Genomic DNA, 18,628 nt, shown 5'->3' with positions numbered 1-18,628 from the left:
AAATAAGGAAAAATAGATTAAACATGGAAACACTCATGAGCTAGGTCCCACTATAGGAAAGGGCAAAAAAATATCCTGCTTACCACTGGTTTCGAAAGTCTATGACAGTGATAGACGATCGTTAAAGACTGCACTCTTTCAAGTATTATGAAGACCGGTGCTATTCAAATACAGATTCATATACTAAGTCTGTGCGTGATGAAAGGGAGAAAGAAGAAATTGGATAACAGTAAGTCATAGGTATAGTTAAAAATTCCCGAATTCTACACAGAGCATTATTACACAAAGTACCACCAAAAATTGCCCCAAAATCTGGGGGGAAGGGCTTACCCATAATCATCAATCATTTGACAGATAAAGTATAGCTATCTGTTGTTGCCTAATTCTGAGTCCTAATAGACCGTTGTGGTGTATCAATCCCTAAGAGACATGAAATGTAAAAAATCAGTGCACGTACCTAAAAAGGTACACTATTTTACCGGGACGATATAAGTATAGTGGTGAAGCCAGGTACATGTAACATACCTCAAATCATTGAGGAGTTCTCAAGGCTCCCGCTGTTAAAATTTCATGTACGGTCCTTAAGCCATAATGCGACTGTGTCCAAACGATATCAAGCCGAGAATCACTCATACGTTTATCGACGGGGGCCCCTGCAAAGCAGTGAAAAAACACTTAAGTTTTGAAACCGCCCGCTATAACATGCGTTGATTACCCGCGCTTTATTCAGGGAGTTTGTAAAAAAGCCCAGCACGCTTTACCTTAAACGAATTGAGACGACCCGGGAGGTAAATCCAAAATGTTCCGGTTCAGCCAGAAACAGCATGGCTCGCTTACTTCCTGGTTTATTATCTAAGGGTGGAGCTACGTCCCTCACTTCGATAGAAATTGAGGAAAGACTCACACCAAACCAAAGTGTGTGGGTCCGAGTGAAAAGTATTTCGATTTAGACAGGTAAAAAATGACTAAATAATTCAATCCATTTTGAGAGGTATTCAAATGCATGAATTAGATTCGCAATTGTATTGCGAGCACAAGCATTTCCGGGAATAGTTCACTTTCTAGAGGCTGTATTAAAGTTCTACATTTCTTCTATACCAGAGTACACACAGTTAGGTCTAAAGATATTACAGATTTTTCATATCACACAGTGCTTGTCATATTGTGAAGAAAAGGGGGTTATGTTCATAAAGCAACAAGAGAAGAGTGCACCTGTCTCGTAGGATAGTGTAACTCATACATTTATACAATATAAGAATATAACGTAAAGAAGGTTGAGTGTAAGTCATATTGCTATACATTATACAGGTATACCATATCTGGTGGGCTATGGTACCTCTATCCAGATGCATATGTTTATAATTGTTGACATTGGTGTGATATTGCAAGTTGTTCTAAGGAGGTACATGAGTCATGCTCACTTCGCTGGACAATTTGAGAATATCTTACGTTATCACATCAGTACACCTTAGAGACATGTAATCATAGATTAGCTAGTTGTACAAAACTGCTTTCTGATTCGTTTAAACCCTCAGCTACAGAGTTGAAAATATGTATCCACTTCATCTCTCTTATGTTGAGGACGCTAGACACATCACCACCCCTAGGGCCTGGTGTTACATGCTCCAGAACCGCCCATTTCAATGTTTCCGGCAAATGGTTATATTTCTCACAATGTTCGACAAGGGGTGCCCCTGCTACCTTACATCTGATTCTACTACAATGTGATAGGAATCTTACTTTAACACACTGCTGGGTCTGTCCCACATAAATGAGATCACATGGGCAGATTATGCCATAGATCACATTTTTGGTGTTGCAATTTGTGTGGCTTTTGTAAAAGTGTCGGTGGTCTTTGTAAACGAATTCCTTAGATTGAATAGTTGATGGACAAGCTTTGCACTTGCCGCATCTGAAATGTCCGACAACAGGCAGTTGGTTCCAACATGAGGCCAAGGTGGGTTCAGGTGGGCACTCTAGATAGGATGAGACTACATAGTCTTTCACATTTCTTGCTTTTTTGAAAGCATGCATCGGTACATTGGTGATCTCCAAGTCATCAGCAATGAGACCCCAGTGTTTGTTTATAGTCTTTTTGATGGCATTGCTCTTTGTTGAAAAAGTCGTTACGCAAATCATGCGTTTTTCAGATTGGCACATGCGTGTAGTGGGTTCCAAAAGGGTTTCTCGATGACAGAATCATGCCCTCTTTCTGGAGCGCTTGATCAGCCGTTTGGGGTAACCTCTCTCTATTAGACGTTCCATCATTATCTCTGATTGTTGCATATAGTCTTCCTTCTTACTACAGTTCCATCGGACACGAAGAAACTGTCCATAAGGCAAATTGTCTCGAAGACTCCGGGGGTGATGGCTTGAATACTGTAGTAGTGAATTTCGTTCCAAAGATTTTCTAAATAGGGTAGTAAATAAGGTGCCATCCTCTTCCGCAATCGTGATGTCTAGAAAATCAATCTTATTGTTGCTTGATTGTATCGTGAATTGAATATCTGGACATCGCAAATTCAGCCAGGTGTGAAAGCGTTCAAGTTCGATGTAGTCTCCCTTCCAAATCATCAACACATCATCAATATAACGCACCCAAAGTCGTATATGGTGCCGGAATGGGTTGAGATCACACGTGACAAAGGTATTCTCATAGAAAGACATGAACAGAATCGCCAGGTCAGGGGCAAAGGCTGCCCCCATTGCCACGCCCTTCGTCGGCAGATAAAATACATTTTGAAAAATAAAGAAATTCCTCATCATGGCGATTTTTAGTAAAAGAATAATGAATGAGGTAGGAACTTGTACAGGGGCCTCGCGCCTATCCAAAGCTACAGTGGCCACCATTATTACCATATTGAGTGCCTGCTTTTCTCTGCTCCAGGCAGGCCCCGCTTTTTCATCAAGGCAGCTCCTTCTCTCGTCTGTTCCCAACAGTTCTTGTCATCTCTCGTCTTATCTGTTCTGACCCGCTTTACTCCCAGCACTTCACACAGGATTTGTCTCTTCTCATTCTCACTGTGCCTAGTAGTTTCTCCATCCTAGCTTCCCTTTTATAGTGTTTATCCATTGTAACCACTCATTTCCTTTCTTTGTTGGTCTCCAGCGTTACTCTCGCTTTTCCAGATCCACTCTGGACATAGGCAACATACACACGTTCTCAACAGTACACTGAACACACAGCCTGCATAGCACAGAATGCCACATACTTGCGCAAGACAGTCCTTACTACAGCAGACACCTTCAGTCACCACCACATACACAACCACTAAAAGTAGAGTTTGGATGGAATATTTCACAGTTATGCAACACAGCATCGATATAAAGTAAGGTATTGTATCAACATGCTCACAACTGCTCTCTCCAACATTAGATAACTTGTTGCAACCCTCTCTGTCCATCTTGTCTGTATGGTGCATCCATCTATAGTTTCATTGGTGGTATTCATAGATAACTTAATGTCTTTGTTCTCATCTTACTACAAGTACACCACCAGATGACCTTTATGTGTCCACTCCAATAGCAATCGCACTAATGTGACCCTAGTTGTTGTTATACCGCCCTTCAGATAAAACATCTGCTAAATCAACCAATTACAGAAATACAAAAAATCTACCAGTGTTGCTTAAGAAAGGAAAGGAATGGAATCAGTAGCTCTGCTTCAGGTTCCACATTCTTCACCTGTCAGTTAGGGAATCAAATTCTCCATCTTTTTGAGGTACACTTGGCTCTAAGATCTAGTCAACAAATGTGCTTCCACAGTAAGCAGATTATGTAAATAAAGGTGCCGTAGAGAGTTAAATGTTTGCTTTAACTGTTGAAAAGTGTGCTCTATTGCAGTAAGAGGCAATGCTTTGGTGAAATAGAAGGTCAATTGTATTAGAAAATTTGCAAATCACACAAAATATCTTCAGGATTTTCCTGATGTAAACATTAGTCAATATTGTACATTTTTAAATTGAGTACTACTTCTAAGAAAATATTTTTTTCTGTTTCTCTCTCTCTCTCTATCTATATATATATCTATATCTTTATCTATATATATATATATATATATATATAGATATATATATATATATATATATATATACACACACAATAATATATATATATATATATATATATATATATATATATATATATATATATATATATATATTACATTCTAGAAAGCTGACATTGTAACCTATGAGCGGCTTGGATCAGCCTAAATAGTCAGAACATGTGTGCTATCCTAAAATATAGAAAACGTTTTTACAGTTTAGTTAGCTTATCTATAATTTTGCAAACTTCGGCAGAAAAGTGTGTACAAATGGCCAATGCAAATAATTTTTTTGCATTCACATTGGGAGCACACCCTGTGAAATACGTTGTTGGACAGACCTGTTTAAGGTAAATGCTTTACAAGTTAAATGAAATGTCTAACACTTTGTAAGTCAGTTGTACTTGTGTTTGGTCAAAGTTAAACCTAGCTGCATAGTGCTTAAATCTAAAAGGTCCAATTTCTCTAAGGATGGCCATTGAGGAAAGTCGTGAACGAAGTGATTGACTTCTCAACAAAATCACAAAAGTTAGCATTACTCTAACCTTGACCTTTAGCACATCCATTCTGCATTGTGTGTGATGGAAATAGTACATGTGAAAAAGGGATCGATTTTTATTAATAAATAAATTAGAAGACCAACTAAGTTAACTCATCATTTAGATATTTCCTAAATCGGAAAATAGTTCCTCCCGACAAGGCACATCCCCAAGCCAGTCTTAAACGACAGTGAGCAGTGTTTGACAGTCCTCCTTCTCGAAGACATTGATTTCAAATTCTCTACCCACAGCATTCTTTTCGAAAGCATCATTAATTGTTCTCTTTAAAAACTGCAATTAGTCAAAATTGTGTTAAATTGCTAAGGATATTTGAGTCATTAAAGATATGAATGAAACTTGATTAATGTACACATTAGGCATACCACTGTATTGACAAATTGTAAAGGTCTATGAATTCTAAAAATCTTTGTGGAGGGACGAGATGAAAGTAGCTGCTTAAAGGGTAGCTACCCAGTTGCTTCTTCGAATTATATTCGCCCTTTTCAGGGATCTATATCAGTTTGCGCATCTTGTGGAGTGAAAACCGTTTTCGTGGCTGAAGCCACAGTTGAATGGTAGCTCAACCTGTGAGATTTGTAGCTCATAACCAGCACACTACTACCCCTGCCAGTACGATATCACAATCTGAAGTCATTAAAAGAGAATAGGCCTAGGACCCCTAGCAACATTGGAATGGACAGATGTGAACCTGAAAAGGAGAATGACAAATATAATGCACCGCCCCAGCAGAAAATATTGGATACTGCCACTGCACCCGTGAACGTCTATCTAGCCACTTACATGAGGGTATAATGGGAGCTGTCGTCTTAACATAGACAAGTAATGTCCCAGTGGGTGGCTGGTGATTCCTTGGGCAGCCAACATCTTGCTATTGATGGGAGACTCATTGGGCCATTCTTCCAATGTCCTTTTATATCAAATCAGTACAGTATCTCCCCTAAGTCTTTTCAATATTTAGCCTCAAAATTATAGTACTGTGTCTAGGGTTTAACAAAACTGATAAAAGCAAATAGTTTACAAAATTCTATATGTAATTTCCCCAAGAAGTTTTCCTTGAAATAAAAGTATATTAAAAAGATTGTTGATGGCCTTTTCCCTTTAGTAAAAAATAAATGTGTTTTTAAAAATATAGTACTGCGGTAATACTCTAGTGACCCTTCTACTTCCATCTTATTTCTAATCTAAAAGACGAGCCACCAGGATCCTCTCCCAGCTACCTGCCATGCACTGGTAAAGTGACGGCTTCTAATCTTGTCCACATTCTGTCCCCCCTTACCAGAGAAACTTTTTTGGGGGAGTTATATATAGCGCAAATTAGACCCGAGTCTTCGGGTATCAGAGCGCTTTACATGAGCACCAGTTTCGTTACATGAGGACACATTCATTTTTGTTAGGCACTGGGAGATTAAGTGATTTGCCCAGAATCCTAGGACGTTGAGTGTTGTTGCCGAGACTCGAACACAGTTCCCCAGCTTCGGGGTCGACCGATCTAGCACTAAGGGTACATCCTCTCCCCATCCGGCACCGCCATCTCATGCTTTTCCTTTCACCATGCCCTATCTCCATCCTGGCCTAAACTCAGCCATGCCACTGGTCTCAGCTCACCCACAGGGCCACACTATGACACCCACAAGCCTTCCTCTGTTGCTCCAGCCGCGTTCTCTTTCCAGGTAGCCCCAATTACAATGCACAGTGTCCTACCCACCTACCTTCTTATAGGGATATGCACATCAGCTGGCTATTACCCACACAGCCCCTCCCTACCAGCCCTGAATTATATCCTCGAATTTCGAATAAATTGTATTTGGTAAAGCGGTGTTAATATATTCATAAGATACCCTTCCACAGATCCTAGTCTAAGGTTACCTTTGCCTCCTTCTCAGTTTAACTAGAACAGTGCAGTGTCCATGCTAGTGTCTCATCTTTATAGATATACAGGCGGGCACTCTATTGACCTGGTTCAGCCTTCCTTTGGTGTCTGTGGGGTTCCTACCACCAGTCTTTTAACAGATAGGAAGGAGAGGTGGAGAAAAAGAGAAATATATATATCTAATGAAAAAGAGCTTGATAGTTGGAGAAATTCTGAAAAAAATGTAAATGTGTTTTCTTGGTGTTTGTTAGCACAGATGGACCGTCAATGACTGAAAAATGTGACCAAGTAAAATAGGAGATCGTGCAAATTAGGAGGCACAGTTGAAGAAGGCATTTAGGCTGGTAGGAGAGGTTAATGATGGCAGGTCGGAGGAGATTTTGAGGATGTAACCTAAGGAAGGGGATGAAGGTGGGACCCGGTAGGAGGTGTTGAATATGTGGGCTTGTTAAAGAAGATGAGGATAAAGGCTAGTAGATAGGGTTGATGCGTGGGGAGAGGAGATGCGAATGGGGGGGGTGGGAGAAGGGTTTGTGGGTGACTCTTAAAGGCTATTAACTGGACCCCCAACATAAGAACTTTGCAAGAAGGGTATTTGTGTCAGAAAAAAGGATTTAACTCTCAACAACTGAAGTGCACTGGGACCATTGCACGATGGATTACTTATCTACATAGATATGCCAGACGCCCCTCTCAAAATCATAACTGCCCCTCCTCCGAGGACACCTTGGAATTCCATGAAACTGTTAAAAAATAATATTTTTTACAAAAGCTTTACTAACCTAGTCCAAAATGTCAAACATAATTACACTGAAAACATTACAGCAGGGCGCCACCAGAAGAATCAGAGTTGCCTACAGCATGGTCACCCTTCATTCTCAGCTGTGACAGGTAAGATCTGGTTGTAGAGGGGGTAACCAATAATTTAGGTAATATTCGAATATGACATTTTGGGTTCAAATCAATATTTTTCCTGAATATTCTAAGATTGTATTTTTGTCACCTTTCACAAATTTCAAGGACAATTCCAAAAATATATTTTTGTGAAAATCAATCATTTAACTACTTATATTTTGGTGCCGAATCAATCGTTTACTACATATTCCAAGCTGATTATTTGTACCAAAATCAATAATTTTGATGAACGTCTGAAGCCAATATTTTGCAGCCACAGAATTTAATAAATTACTACATTTTTCAAGCTCATATTTTTGTCTCAGAGCAATAATCTTAACGAATATGTTATTCGGATGCATTGGGTGCAAAGTATTAACTTTAGAAAAAATTCCATTCTTATTTCATGATTAAATTAATGAGTCTACAGCATATTTTAAGATGATATTTTGGTCGTACCTATGTATACATTAACGGGACTCTGCTACTAACAGTGTGAACGGCATGAACCTGTGGGTGCAAATTTTAACTATTGCTTTAAAATGAACCATTTATCTCATTACAAATTCTTCGGGGAAAATCTAGTCACCCGTTCAAATTGTTTTATATTCTTATGGCGTTGGCCAGAAGTGCTTTGAAGTTGCACAGTTATTTCTTGTGTTTGCAGAATAAATAGTTGGTTGCGATCTCATGCCCTGCAACCAACCCCAACGAAAAAACGCAGGCTATCTTTGCTCATTAAACTAGGCCAAGGTTGCTAGAACGTTTGAGTCTGATTCACAAATAATTTGCTGTAACTTACTGCTCAGTTACTTGTGACTTGCCCCTGAAATGTGGGGGTAAGCGAGTAGTACTACACGAGTAAGTCACAGCCACTCCTGGCAAAATCTTGATTTGGTCAGTTGATTTTAGTGTTCCTTTTCTCAGTGCTTTCAAATTACATCATTTCCCCCATTTTTCAAGCATAGTCTTCGAGGAACAATCTTATCTACTCCACTAATCCTTAGTCACTTTCCTACACTGGGTACATGAAAGTTTGAGTATTACTCTATCCTAGATGTCAATTTCATCTAAATATCCTTACCTGTTTCACAAAGCCTTTTCTGTGAGTACTTGTGATTATATGAATTACTCTAAAATATCCTTTCCTAAGTCACAAAGCATTTATGTTGAGTATATGATAGAGACTTCTAGCAGCAGATTCGATACCTTTAAATATCCCCAGGTGTCACACTGGATCCGGATGATTTTCGAGCCGTACCTCTGCATTCTGGTAGATGGCGTTGTTCCGCTCAGTGTTGGCAACGTCCACTCTGGTAGTGAAGTGCGTGGCATCTATATAAGCCGCACCTCCGCGTGCTAACGTCAGTTCTTTCCTTTCTGCTCCAGTTGTTTTTTGACTGGGCCATTTCAACTTTTTGTCAACCTTTTTTTAGAGTTCATCTTTTGGTGTGAGGATGTCACCCAAGAAACCAGCTGATTTCAAACCATATGGGGCCTGTCATAAGCAGATGACAGTGACAAACTCCTCTCTTGGTGTGTTTGTGTCGCATTGAGGACTGCCACACGATGCACCCAAAAACCCTAAGGGAGCGATCCTTCAAGCTCCTCATTGCCCGACATTGGTCGACTCTTTGACACTCGAGGTTCTGTAATCGTGGGAGGGACCATGATAATTTGCTGAGTCCATCCCAACATTCCTCGTCACACTCGAAGTCATCAGGGAAGTCGGGAAAGTCCCCCAAGCACAAGATGTTGACGTTCATCAAAGTCACTCGATCAAACGAGGGAGGGTCGGCACTCCAGGCCCCATGAGTCAGCGGGGACTGAACCTGTGTCCGCTCCACGCTTCCCAGATCCGGGGCAACCTCTGGCAGCTGAAAGAATTTTATGAGGTCGTGTACCTCATCTTTGGGCAGCCTGGCCCCTCTGGAGCATCTTTGGGCCCCATAGGCACAGGAGGGGCCCCTACTGGAACCACACAAGCAGATGTGCCCTCGGCCCCAGTCTTGCCCCAAGGATCCCTCACTGGATCCATCCTTAGTGGAACCGCCAGCGAGATGAGATCTTCCTTGGTGCCCCCTTCAGTGGCGACACCCCTAAGTGGCACCACCGTCATTGTCATTCTCGACACTGACGCGGATGGGCATCATCTCACGCTGTGTCCAGCGCCGACCGAGGACATTCTTCCCGGAGCGGAGCCAGTGCCTTATTAGATTGATGGGCCTGGTGAGGGAGATAATTGGGAGGGGTCTGTGGATCCAGTTGAGGAGAACAACTGGCATGAGGAGCTGAGTGAGGCCACCTCACCTGACACTTGCCTGGTTTTCCCACCTTCTGTGGCTAAGGCAGAGAGAGCCTCTTTTACTAATGTGGTGCATAGGATGGCTGAGGTCCTGGACCATAACCTACCCTCAGTGGCAATCAAGAGTAACATCTTGACGGAGGTGCTTCAACCAGAAGTCACCCCCCTCTGAACTTTTACTCCCATTCAACGAGGCCCTTACTGATATACTACTTGGGGCCTGGTCCAAGCCCTGCACAGGGGCTCTTGTGAAGAGGATGATTGCCTGCCGCAATCACCCCACTCCTGGGGATTCCAGTTTCCTTGCCTTGCACCCCACACTGGAGAGTTTGGTGGTCCAAGCCTTCTCATCCCACATTCACCCTGGCGCATTCCCTACCAACCCACCAGATAGGGAATCCAAGAGGCTGGACACCTACAGTAAGAGAATTTTCTCTTCCACCAGCCTGGCAGTGCAGTCTGTGAACACTCTGTGCCTATTGGGCCATTATTCCCAGACACTATGGGATTTGGTTGCGCAAGTGCAGCCTATGGTCTTGGAGGAGGCCTGGGCCATACTGTATCAGGCTGTTGCAGACGAGAGCGATGCAGTAAAGTTCTTCCACAGATTTGGACTTGACATAACCGACTTACTGGGTAGAGCGATTTCATCGTTGGTGGCCTTACGGCACGTGGCTGAGAACATCAGTTTTTTGCAGGGGACGTCCAGGCTTCTCTCATGAACATGTTCTTTGATGGCTCTTGCCTCTTTGACGACAAGGCAAATTCAGCGTCGGAGCACTTCAATAACAACAGAGCTATGGCTTGGTCGTGGGGCTTGTCCATGGCCCCTCGTGGCTACAGAAGGGGTCCAACCACACCATATCCAGCCAGCCACCACGACCATCAGGCTTCTCAGCCTTTTTGTGGCCAAGTGCACAGGTCCAAGCAACCACGTGGGACAGGCAGCCAGCAGCCAGGTCAGTCCACCGCCACAGTTCTACACCCGTGCAGCCTACAAACATCTTTAGTCCGCTCTCAGACCATCATGGGCACCCAGTGGGAGACAGGATATGCCATCACCTCTCCCACTGTCGGTCAGTAACATCAGACCATTGGGTACTACAGATAGTCGAAAAGGGTTACTCCCTCCACTTTGTGACACACCTCCATCTATGCCACCCACTTACATTCAGCTAATGAAGGATCCTCTCTCCTTGCTCCATCAAGAAGTGCAAGCTCTCTTGGCCAAGGGAGCTATAGAGAGGGTGTCTGCATCCGAAGTAGGTCGTGGTTGCTACTCCCACTACTTTCTGATGCCAAAAAAGGGCAGACGCCTTCAACCTATTCTAGATCTGCGCCTTCTCAACCTCTTATTGAAGAAGGAGAATATTAAAAATGCTAATGTTCGCTGAAGTTTTGTCTGCCGTAGATCCGGGAGATTGGATGGTAGCGTTGGGCTTGCAGGATGCCTATTTCCACATCCCTGTCTTGCCAACCCACAGACGCTATCTGCGGGTTATGGTGGGCGAGCAATTTCAGATTGCTGTGCTATCTTTCAGCCTTACCAGTGCCCCTTGCATGTTCACCAAGGTGATGGCAGTGGGCGCAGCTCGTCTGCGGAGGTTAGGGATCTCCGTCTCCCCCTACCTCGATGGTTGGATGTTGAAGGCGGGCTCACCCCAGGTAGTCATTACCCACCTGCAGACTACAGCGTACCTCCGGCACTTCCTGGGGTTCACTATCAACATCCCAAAGACACACCTAACTCTCTCTTAGACGCTCCCTTTCATCAAAGCTGTTCTGGTCAAGGTGCCATTTTAGGCCTGCCCTCCTGAGCGGCAAGTCCAGGGTATTCAGGCCATGGTACCAATGTTTTAGCCTCTATCCTGGATTTCCGTGAGACTGACTCTGAGGCTGTTGGGTCTCATGACCTCCTGCATCCTGCCGGCTGGCATATGCAAGCTCTGCAGTGGGACCTGAAGGCCCAGTGGAACAGCATCATGGAAACCTCTCCCACATGTTCCATATCTCGGAGGGAATTGCAAAAGACCTGCAGTGGTGGCTGACGAACCGCGATTGGGTGAGTGGCAGAACCCCCCAATCTCTTCCCCAACCAGAGTTGACTGTAGAGACAGATGCATAACCCTGTGCTGGAGCGGCCAGCTGGGAGAATTGGAGAGCTGAGGACTGTGGTCTCCTGCAAAGTTCATACTTCACATAAACCTGTTAGAACTTCATTAAATTGGCATTAGAAGTCTTTCTTCCTTCGATCAAGGGAAGGCTAATGCAGGTGTACACGTACACCACCGCCATGTGGGTGGGGTGGGGTTATGGACCCTCTGTCAAGAGGCTCTGTACCTCTGGACATGGCAGGAACGCCAGGGCATTTTCCTGGTGGTGCAGGATGTGGCGGGCTCTCTGAACGCCAGGGGGAACGAAGTCCACCAAAGATGCGTAGTGGATCACTATTGGCGTCTCCACCCAGAGGTGGTGCAAGGTCTCTTTCAGCAGTGGGGAGAGCCTTCTGTTCGCCACCACCAAGAACGTGCAATGTCACCAGTTATGCGCGCTGGAGTTTCCAAGATGGCTCTCGCTCAGAGACACTTTTCTTCTGGAGTGGAGCTCTGGCCTCCTATGTGCATTTCCGCCAATATCACTCCTGCCCAGTGGTCTCAAGAAGATCAGAAACAATCGGGCCCAAGTCATTCTTGGGCACGGAGAGTCTGGTATCCTGAGCTGTCACAGCAACAGGTGCGGGTTCTGCCCCCAAACCTGCACCCTCTCCACCTGGCTGCATGGAGATTGAGCAACGACAGCTGACAGGTTTCGACCTTCTATCCAAAGTATGTGATGTTATTCTGGTATCCAGGCGTCCCTCCACCAAGTTGGCATACGCCTTCTTTTGGGAGAAATTTGTGTCATGGTATGCTTCCCATAAAGTTGAACCTCTGTCTGCACCTTTCTGACAAGTTCTCTTGTTTGCGTTGTCTTTGGCCCAGCAGCGCTCTGCTCTGGGCACGGTTAAGGGTTACCTTTCAGCCATCTCTGCATTCTTGCAGTTTCCGAACCAAACGTTTCTCTTTAAGTAACCTGTTGTGGCTAGGTTCCTTAAAGGCCTGCAACATATGTTTCTACCTATGCCCTTCATCATGCCTCAGTAGGACCTTAACCTGGTCCTCACCTTTCTGATGTGTGCCTAATTAAATCCTTTGCACAGTTGCACTCTTAGGTTGTTAGCCATCAAAACTGCCTTTTTCATGACCATAACTTCAGCCAGGAGGGTCCGCAAACTGCAAGGGCTCTCTGTGAACACTTCTTACAGAACAAGCTGGTTCTCCAGACATGTACCTCCTTTCTTTCAAAGGTCGTGACTCCATGTAGGTCAGAACATTACCTTGCTTACTTTCTTTGCTCCACCTCATTCCTCTAAAGAGAGGAGAACCTCCACCCCCTGGACGTACTAAGAGAGTTATTTTTCTACTTTGACCACACAAGAGAGTTCCAGGTGGATGATCAACTCTTCGTGGGCTATGTGGGAGCAAAGAAAGGAAATGCTGTATAGAAGAGAAACATCTCATGATGGAATGTCCTGTGAATTAAGATCTGCTATGAACTGGGCAAGAAACAGCCCCCTGAGGGCTTTTGGACTCACTCTGCTAGAGCCAAGGCTGCGACCACAGCATTAGCATGGCGTTCCTTTCCCGGACATGTGTCAGGAAGCAACATGGGCATCACTGAACACATTCACAAAACATTACTGCCTAGACAGTCAGGTCCGTCATGATGGGCTTTTCACCCATTTGATCCTGCAGGACTTTTTAGTGTAATTGAGTTTGAAGACCTACTTCCGAGGAGGTATTGCTTGGGTATCTATTCAAAGGTAAGGACTTAGAAGCTAGGAGTCTCAATCAGATGAACAGGTTACTTACCTTCGGTAACGTCTTATCTGGTAAAGATTCTACCGAGCTGCAGATTCCTCACTGACCCTTCCCTCCTCCCAGGTCTGAAAACCAGGTCAGGTGTAAGGGACCCCCTTTTCAGGACCTTAGTCTTTTCCACACCAGTGGTGAGTTCTCATCCTTGCTTTGTGATCCTGGCATGGAAAGTGGAGAAAGTAACTGACGTCAGCACGCCGCGGTGGTGCCTATATAAGTAGCGGGCATGTCACTTTCGGCGCGGATGATGCTGATGCAGAGACGAATGATGCCACCTACCGTTGCGCAAGGGTACTGCTCGAAAATCTTCCGGATCCAGTTTGACGCCTGGGGTATTCAAAGGTAAGGAATCTGCGGCTAGATAGAGTCTCAACCAGATAAGGCATTACCAAAAGTAAGTAACTTGTTCATTTGTGGGTAACTTTTATCACATATGTGAATTGCACTTGAATATATTTACCTGATCCACAAAGCTTTTTCTGTGAGCTGTTGTGTCCAACTTCTGTCTTAGATTTTAATTAGTCTTGAAGATCCTCACCTGACTCAGAAATCCTTCTCTGTGATTAGCTGTGATTTCTGTATTAGAAGAGAATTACACTTAAATATCCTTACTTGATTTACCGAAACTTTTCTATGAGCAGCTGTCTTACTTATATCTTAGATGCAAATAATACTTCAATGTCCTTAACTGGCTCACAAAGCCTTTTCTGTGAGCAGTTTTCTTACATCTGTCTTACATGCAAATTAGACTTGAATAGCCTCACCTGATGCACCAAACCTTTGCTGTACGCAGTTCTCATACTTCTGTCTTAGATGTGAATAACATTTCAATATTCTTACCCAATTCATCAAGCCTTTTCTGTAAGCCGTTGTCTTACTTCTGTCTTCGATGTGAATTACACTTGAACATCCGTATCTGAATCACAAATCTTTTTCCATAAATAGTTGTATCTTACTCCCGTCTTACATGTCAAAAATACCCGAACATATTTACACGAGTCACAGAGCTTTTTCTGTGAGTAGCTGTGCTTTACATCTGCCTTATGTGTGAATTACACGTATATGGATGTATGACGTTAAAACGCAGGCTATTACAACGCCTGCCTTTACAACGCGGTTTTTACATCGCAATCCATTACAACGCATAGTGCTTTTGGGTGTTGGATAGTGAATAGTTTAATTTACTATTCCAACTCCAGTCCCTGTGGTCACTAGGGAAGGTTATTGGATAGTAAATTAACCTATTCCCTATCCTAGAGCGCCCCCCAGCGCAATGCGTTGTAATGGTTTGCGTTGTAATGACCGCGTTGTAATGGTAGTGCGTTGTAAAAGTTTCGTTGTAAAGGTTGTTTACCCACGTATATATCTGAATTACAAAGCCACATCTGTGAAGTGTTGTGTCTTACTCTTGACTTGGATGTGAATTACAACTGAAAAGCCAGGCCTGATTTCCAAATAATTTTATGTAACCAGTTCTGTCTTACTTCAGGCTTACATGCGACTAAGTTCATGACTTGCAGGCAGTAATACAAGCTTAACCACTTCAGCGCTAATGACAAGGGTAACTCGTCATGGACTTTCCATTGATTTCAATGGAAAGTCAATGGAGCTCGTCGAGGACCCTTAGCAGCCAAGTGGTTAAGCATAGCAGAAAGGTCTGTGAATCACTAAACTTATTTTCATGAGTAAGCACGTCCTACTGCTGATAAGTGATAGCTAATAACCAGAAGTAATAGAAAGAGAGGAAAAAAAATAATACACACTGGGGAAATGCCAATATTATCTACATAAAAAAATTGCAATAGGCGCTGCAAAAGAGAACTGGTTAGTAAGACGTAGAAGGGGGAGGAACAGAAGAAAGAAAACCAATACAAATAGATAAACTGGCATAGAGAATAGAAAGAAGAACTAGACACAGAAATAGAAAAGAGGAATAGACATTAGAGAATGACAGGAGAAACAGAAAAAAATAGTGATGTGAAGGCACAAAACTTCGAACCAGGAATAGTAACATTAGGGTTACACATTACAGACAAGAAGCAATCTCAATGGAGAGCTATGGGCCGGGATATGGATGCCAGAAAATGATAGGATAATTGGGATTAAGAGTAATCAATGTATGGCCTCAGTCAAGAAACTGGCAGGAAAAGCATGTATATGAATGACACATCACAGAGTGGAATAGATGGAGAGAACTGTAAGTAACCATGAATAAGAGCAACCGAGGCAGGATGAGGCCTGGGGTCTGGCTCAGGAATTAGGACCAAGAGCGCCAGAAGCTGGTTGTGAATAGAGAACAGGTGAGCGGGATTGCTGCTGCTGTAACTAAATGTAGGTTGTTTATTTGTTTTCCTTGCAGTGTCGTTGAACACTCCACTGAAGTTTGAGGAGCTCCTGCCATGGATCAGTAGAAGTGCCATGGAATCCATTGATGCAGCTGGACTGTACTACTGGCCTTAAGCGTTAAGAATAACCACTCCTTCTGGACTTACCACCTGTGTACGCAACCCCAGCATCAGACCCATATTGGAGGCTTTCTTCGATACAGACTCGAAATGGCCAAAGATCCGAAACAACACCATGTTCCATGAGGAGCTGAGGCCCAGGAGATAATGGTCAAGGTCCCCACTATGGCAGGCCCTCTAGATGATGGACCTTGTCCCTAGAAAGAAAGTCTAACTGAGGCGGATTGTTAATTATATAAGCAGCAACTAAATCCATAGAAAGACCACAGCCATATATTGGATCACCTGTCTATTGCATTCATGAGGAGAAATGTACATTTTAATTTCTCCCAGTATCCTATACCTAAGGGCCCCTTCAACATTACAGGTTTCCATCATGGACAGCTCTGTGAAGCATCAGCCACAGAGGTGCACAGATTAGATGAGTCCAGGAAAATGGCAAAAATAGCACTCGAAATATGGACAACCAGAAACAAAAAGCAAATCCTCCTTACCCCGATTTTTTAGGCAATAAGTCTCCCAATGCAACAGGTTGGACAGGCGTGGGTCAACATTAATTTAAAAAAAGACTTTCCTCACTGGAGATACTTCCTGTCCCAGTATTCGACAAAATGTAAATAATATTTCCAAATAGCATTGGATTGTGGGTCTTTACAAGCCCTCTCTCCTACCCGGAGGTGCTGATTGACAGTGATAGTAAAAAGCATGTTCTCACTGAATATACGAATTTAGACGTGAGGATTGATAATAGCGGCTGGCCAAATGTAAGATCAGGTTTTAGGGAGACCTTAGGCGTACCTGTAATACTACCTCATTTGCATATGTTTGTGCCAGAACACACACCTTCAGGACTGTAACTCTCATATGAGCATTTGGCCTGATAGACCAAAGAACATTTTACACATGAAAGGGATGTACTTCTTGGACAAAATTTGACAAAGTTGAGGCGACTGCTGGAAAGACAAAGCACACCATTATTACTAGTCCATTCTTAAGGGTGTCAAGAGATGAGTAGGAGCCCACCGATTCTTAGGAACACAAGCAGGCCATTCCTAAGTGCCAGTACATTGGTTCTGTTCCAAGCTCTGGGCTGAGTTAGGTGCGATGCTACATGTTTCAACCCTCCCATAGATTTCAAAGTCAGATACACAAAGGTGTTGGTGGACAATTCAAGTGCATAGGCCAGTTAATACTGACTGTGCAAGCCGTGCCCAAGGTTTTAAAAGCAAGGCTGTAGTTGGGCATCCTAATTCTCCAACTGCCTTACTAAGAGAAGGGTTAACCTAGTCCTATGTAGAAGTGTCTAACCCGGCCAGAATCTCAGGACAACAGAAACCTAAACTAGGCAGACGCTAAAACGTGGTTTACTTCAAATCGACAGCTGCGTATACTATCAGGTGGGTCAGATGGGCAGTGTCACTAGAGCTAAAATCCAAAACCCATGTCGGGTGTTCGTTTGTTTTTCACTGGTTAGCTAATCTGAAAAACACATAAAAAATGTCCCCTCTCTCCTTGGTGTACCCAACTGATGCCAAACTGGCTTTGTTGGCATATGTGGAAAGTGTCCATCCAGAAGCCCTTGAATTTTATTTGGAGAATATTTTACTGAGTTTATCCCCAGCACAAAGATCAAAACAGGGTGGACTCTGCTATAGAGAAACTGAGATTACTGAGGGGGGCTGATAAAATAGAGAGATAGCAAACGAAATTCTGCCTTCTCATGCTTTCAAGTCTCTGACTTTCCCCAATCCTACCTGACTTTTTGAGGTACCCACATGTCAGGCAACCTGCAGATTCCATAATAATGCAGTTCACTTGTAAGCCAGGTGACATTGGTATTTTCTCACAGAATCCATGTTGTGATCGAAATTTTACATTTTGCATCTCAAAAATACATCGGTACCGCTGAAAGTGAATAGGTGTGGAGTCAGTTCTATGTCTGATTTATACCACCACGAATCCAACCTAGAGGGTATGGAAGTATTTGAAGGGAATGTGTGTTTGTGTTTAAACTCCAATGAAAATCTAGATCCTACCCTTCCTGTTCTTTTAATTGTGTCGCTCTTTTTATATAATAAATGTATTTGTTTACTAAATGTGCATGACTCTGATTTCTCATGGGAACGTATGCTTTAGTAATGTCATGTGACATGTTGGCGAAGCAGAGGTGGTGAGGGGCCAGAGAGGTAGGCACGGTGGAGGAAGGTGCAGAGCCTAGGTAGCATTGATGATCAGTTCACGCAAGGGCTATGTCCAGGCAGCCGAGGCCCGTGCAGGTAAGAGCGGTGGGGCTGAATTTGGGGGGGGGAGGGGTAAGGGTGGGGAGTTGGGGGTGGAGGGGGGATTCTACAGACGACCACAAGGGTAAATCAAATAAATAATTATAGTTCCCTCGTTGACCTCTGTGGAACGCCCCACCGCTCTTACCTGCACGGGCCAAAGCTGTGTCTAGGGCTCCAATTCTCCCCATCACCCCCCACACACACACACATCCGTCTGAGAGCTCAGCCCAGTAAGTGACCTGTTTATTTTTGTAAAGCACATAACACTGGACAACCCTTTCTAGACTCAA

General features: G+C 43.6%; 1 protein-coding gene across 4 annotated transcripts in view; it reads left to right on the top strand.

Annotated features, from left to right (window-relative positions):
- The window catches only part of ANO9 (anoctamin 9), a 769,113-nt gene extending 750,961 nt beyond the window's left edge, over positions 1-18,152 (top strand). For 2 of the 4 annotated variants that reach the window (XM_078682726.1, XM_078682727.1), the window contains 2 exons: positions 7,301-7,366; positions 15,951-18,152. In XM_078682726.1, coding sequence (XP_078538852.1) covers positions 7,301-7,366; positions 15,951-15,978 — 94 coding nt within the window. In that variant the 3' untranslated portion in view covers positions 15,979-18,152. The remainder of the gene's footprint in view (positions 1-7,300; positions 7,367-15,950) is intronic. The other 2 variants (XM_078682729.1, XM_078682730.1) reach the window with 1 other exon arrangement.
- The last annotated feature ends 476 nt before the right edge of the window (positions 18,153-18,628 follow it).

Source organism: Lissotriton helveticus, chromosome 3_1, assembly GCF_964261635.1.
Source record: "Lissotriton helveticus chromosome 3_1, aLisHel1.1, whole genome shotgun sequence".
NCBI lineage: Eukaryota > Metazoa > Chordata > Amphibia > Caudata > Salamandridae > Lissotriton > Lissotriton helveticus.
This window is presented reverse-complemented; position numbering and strand designations above follow the sequence as displayed.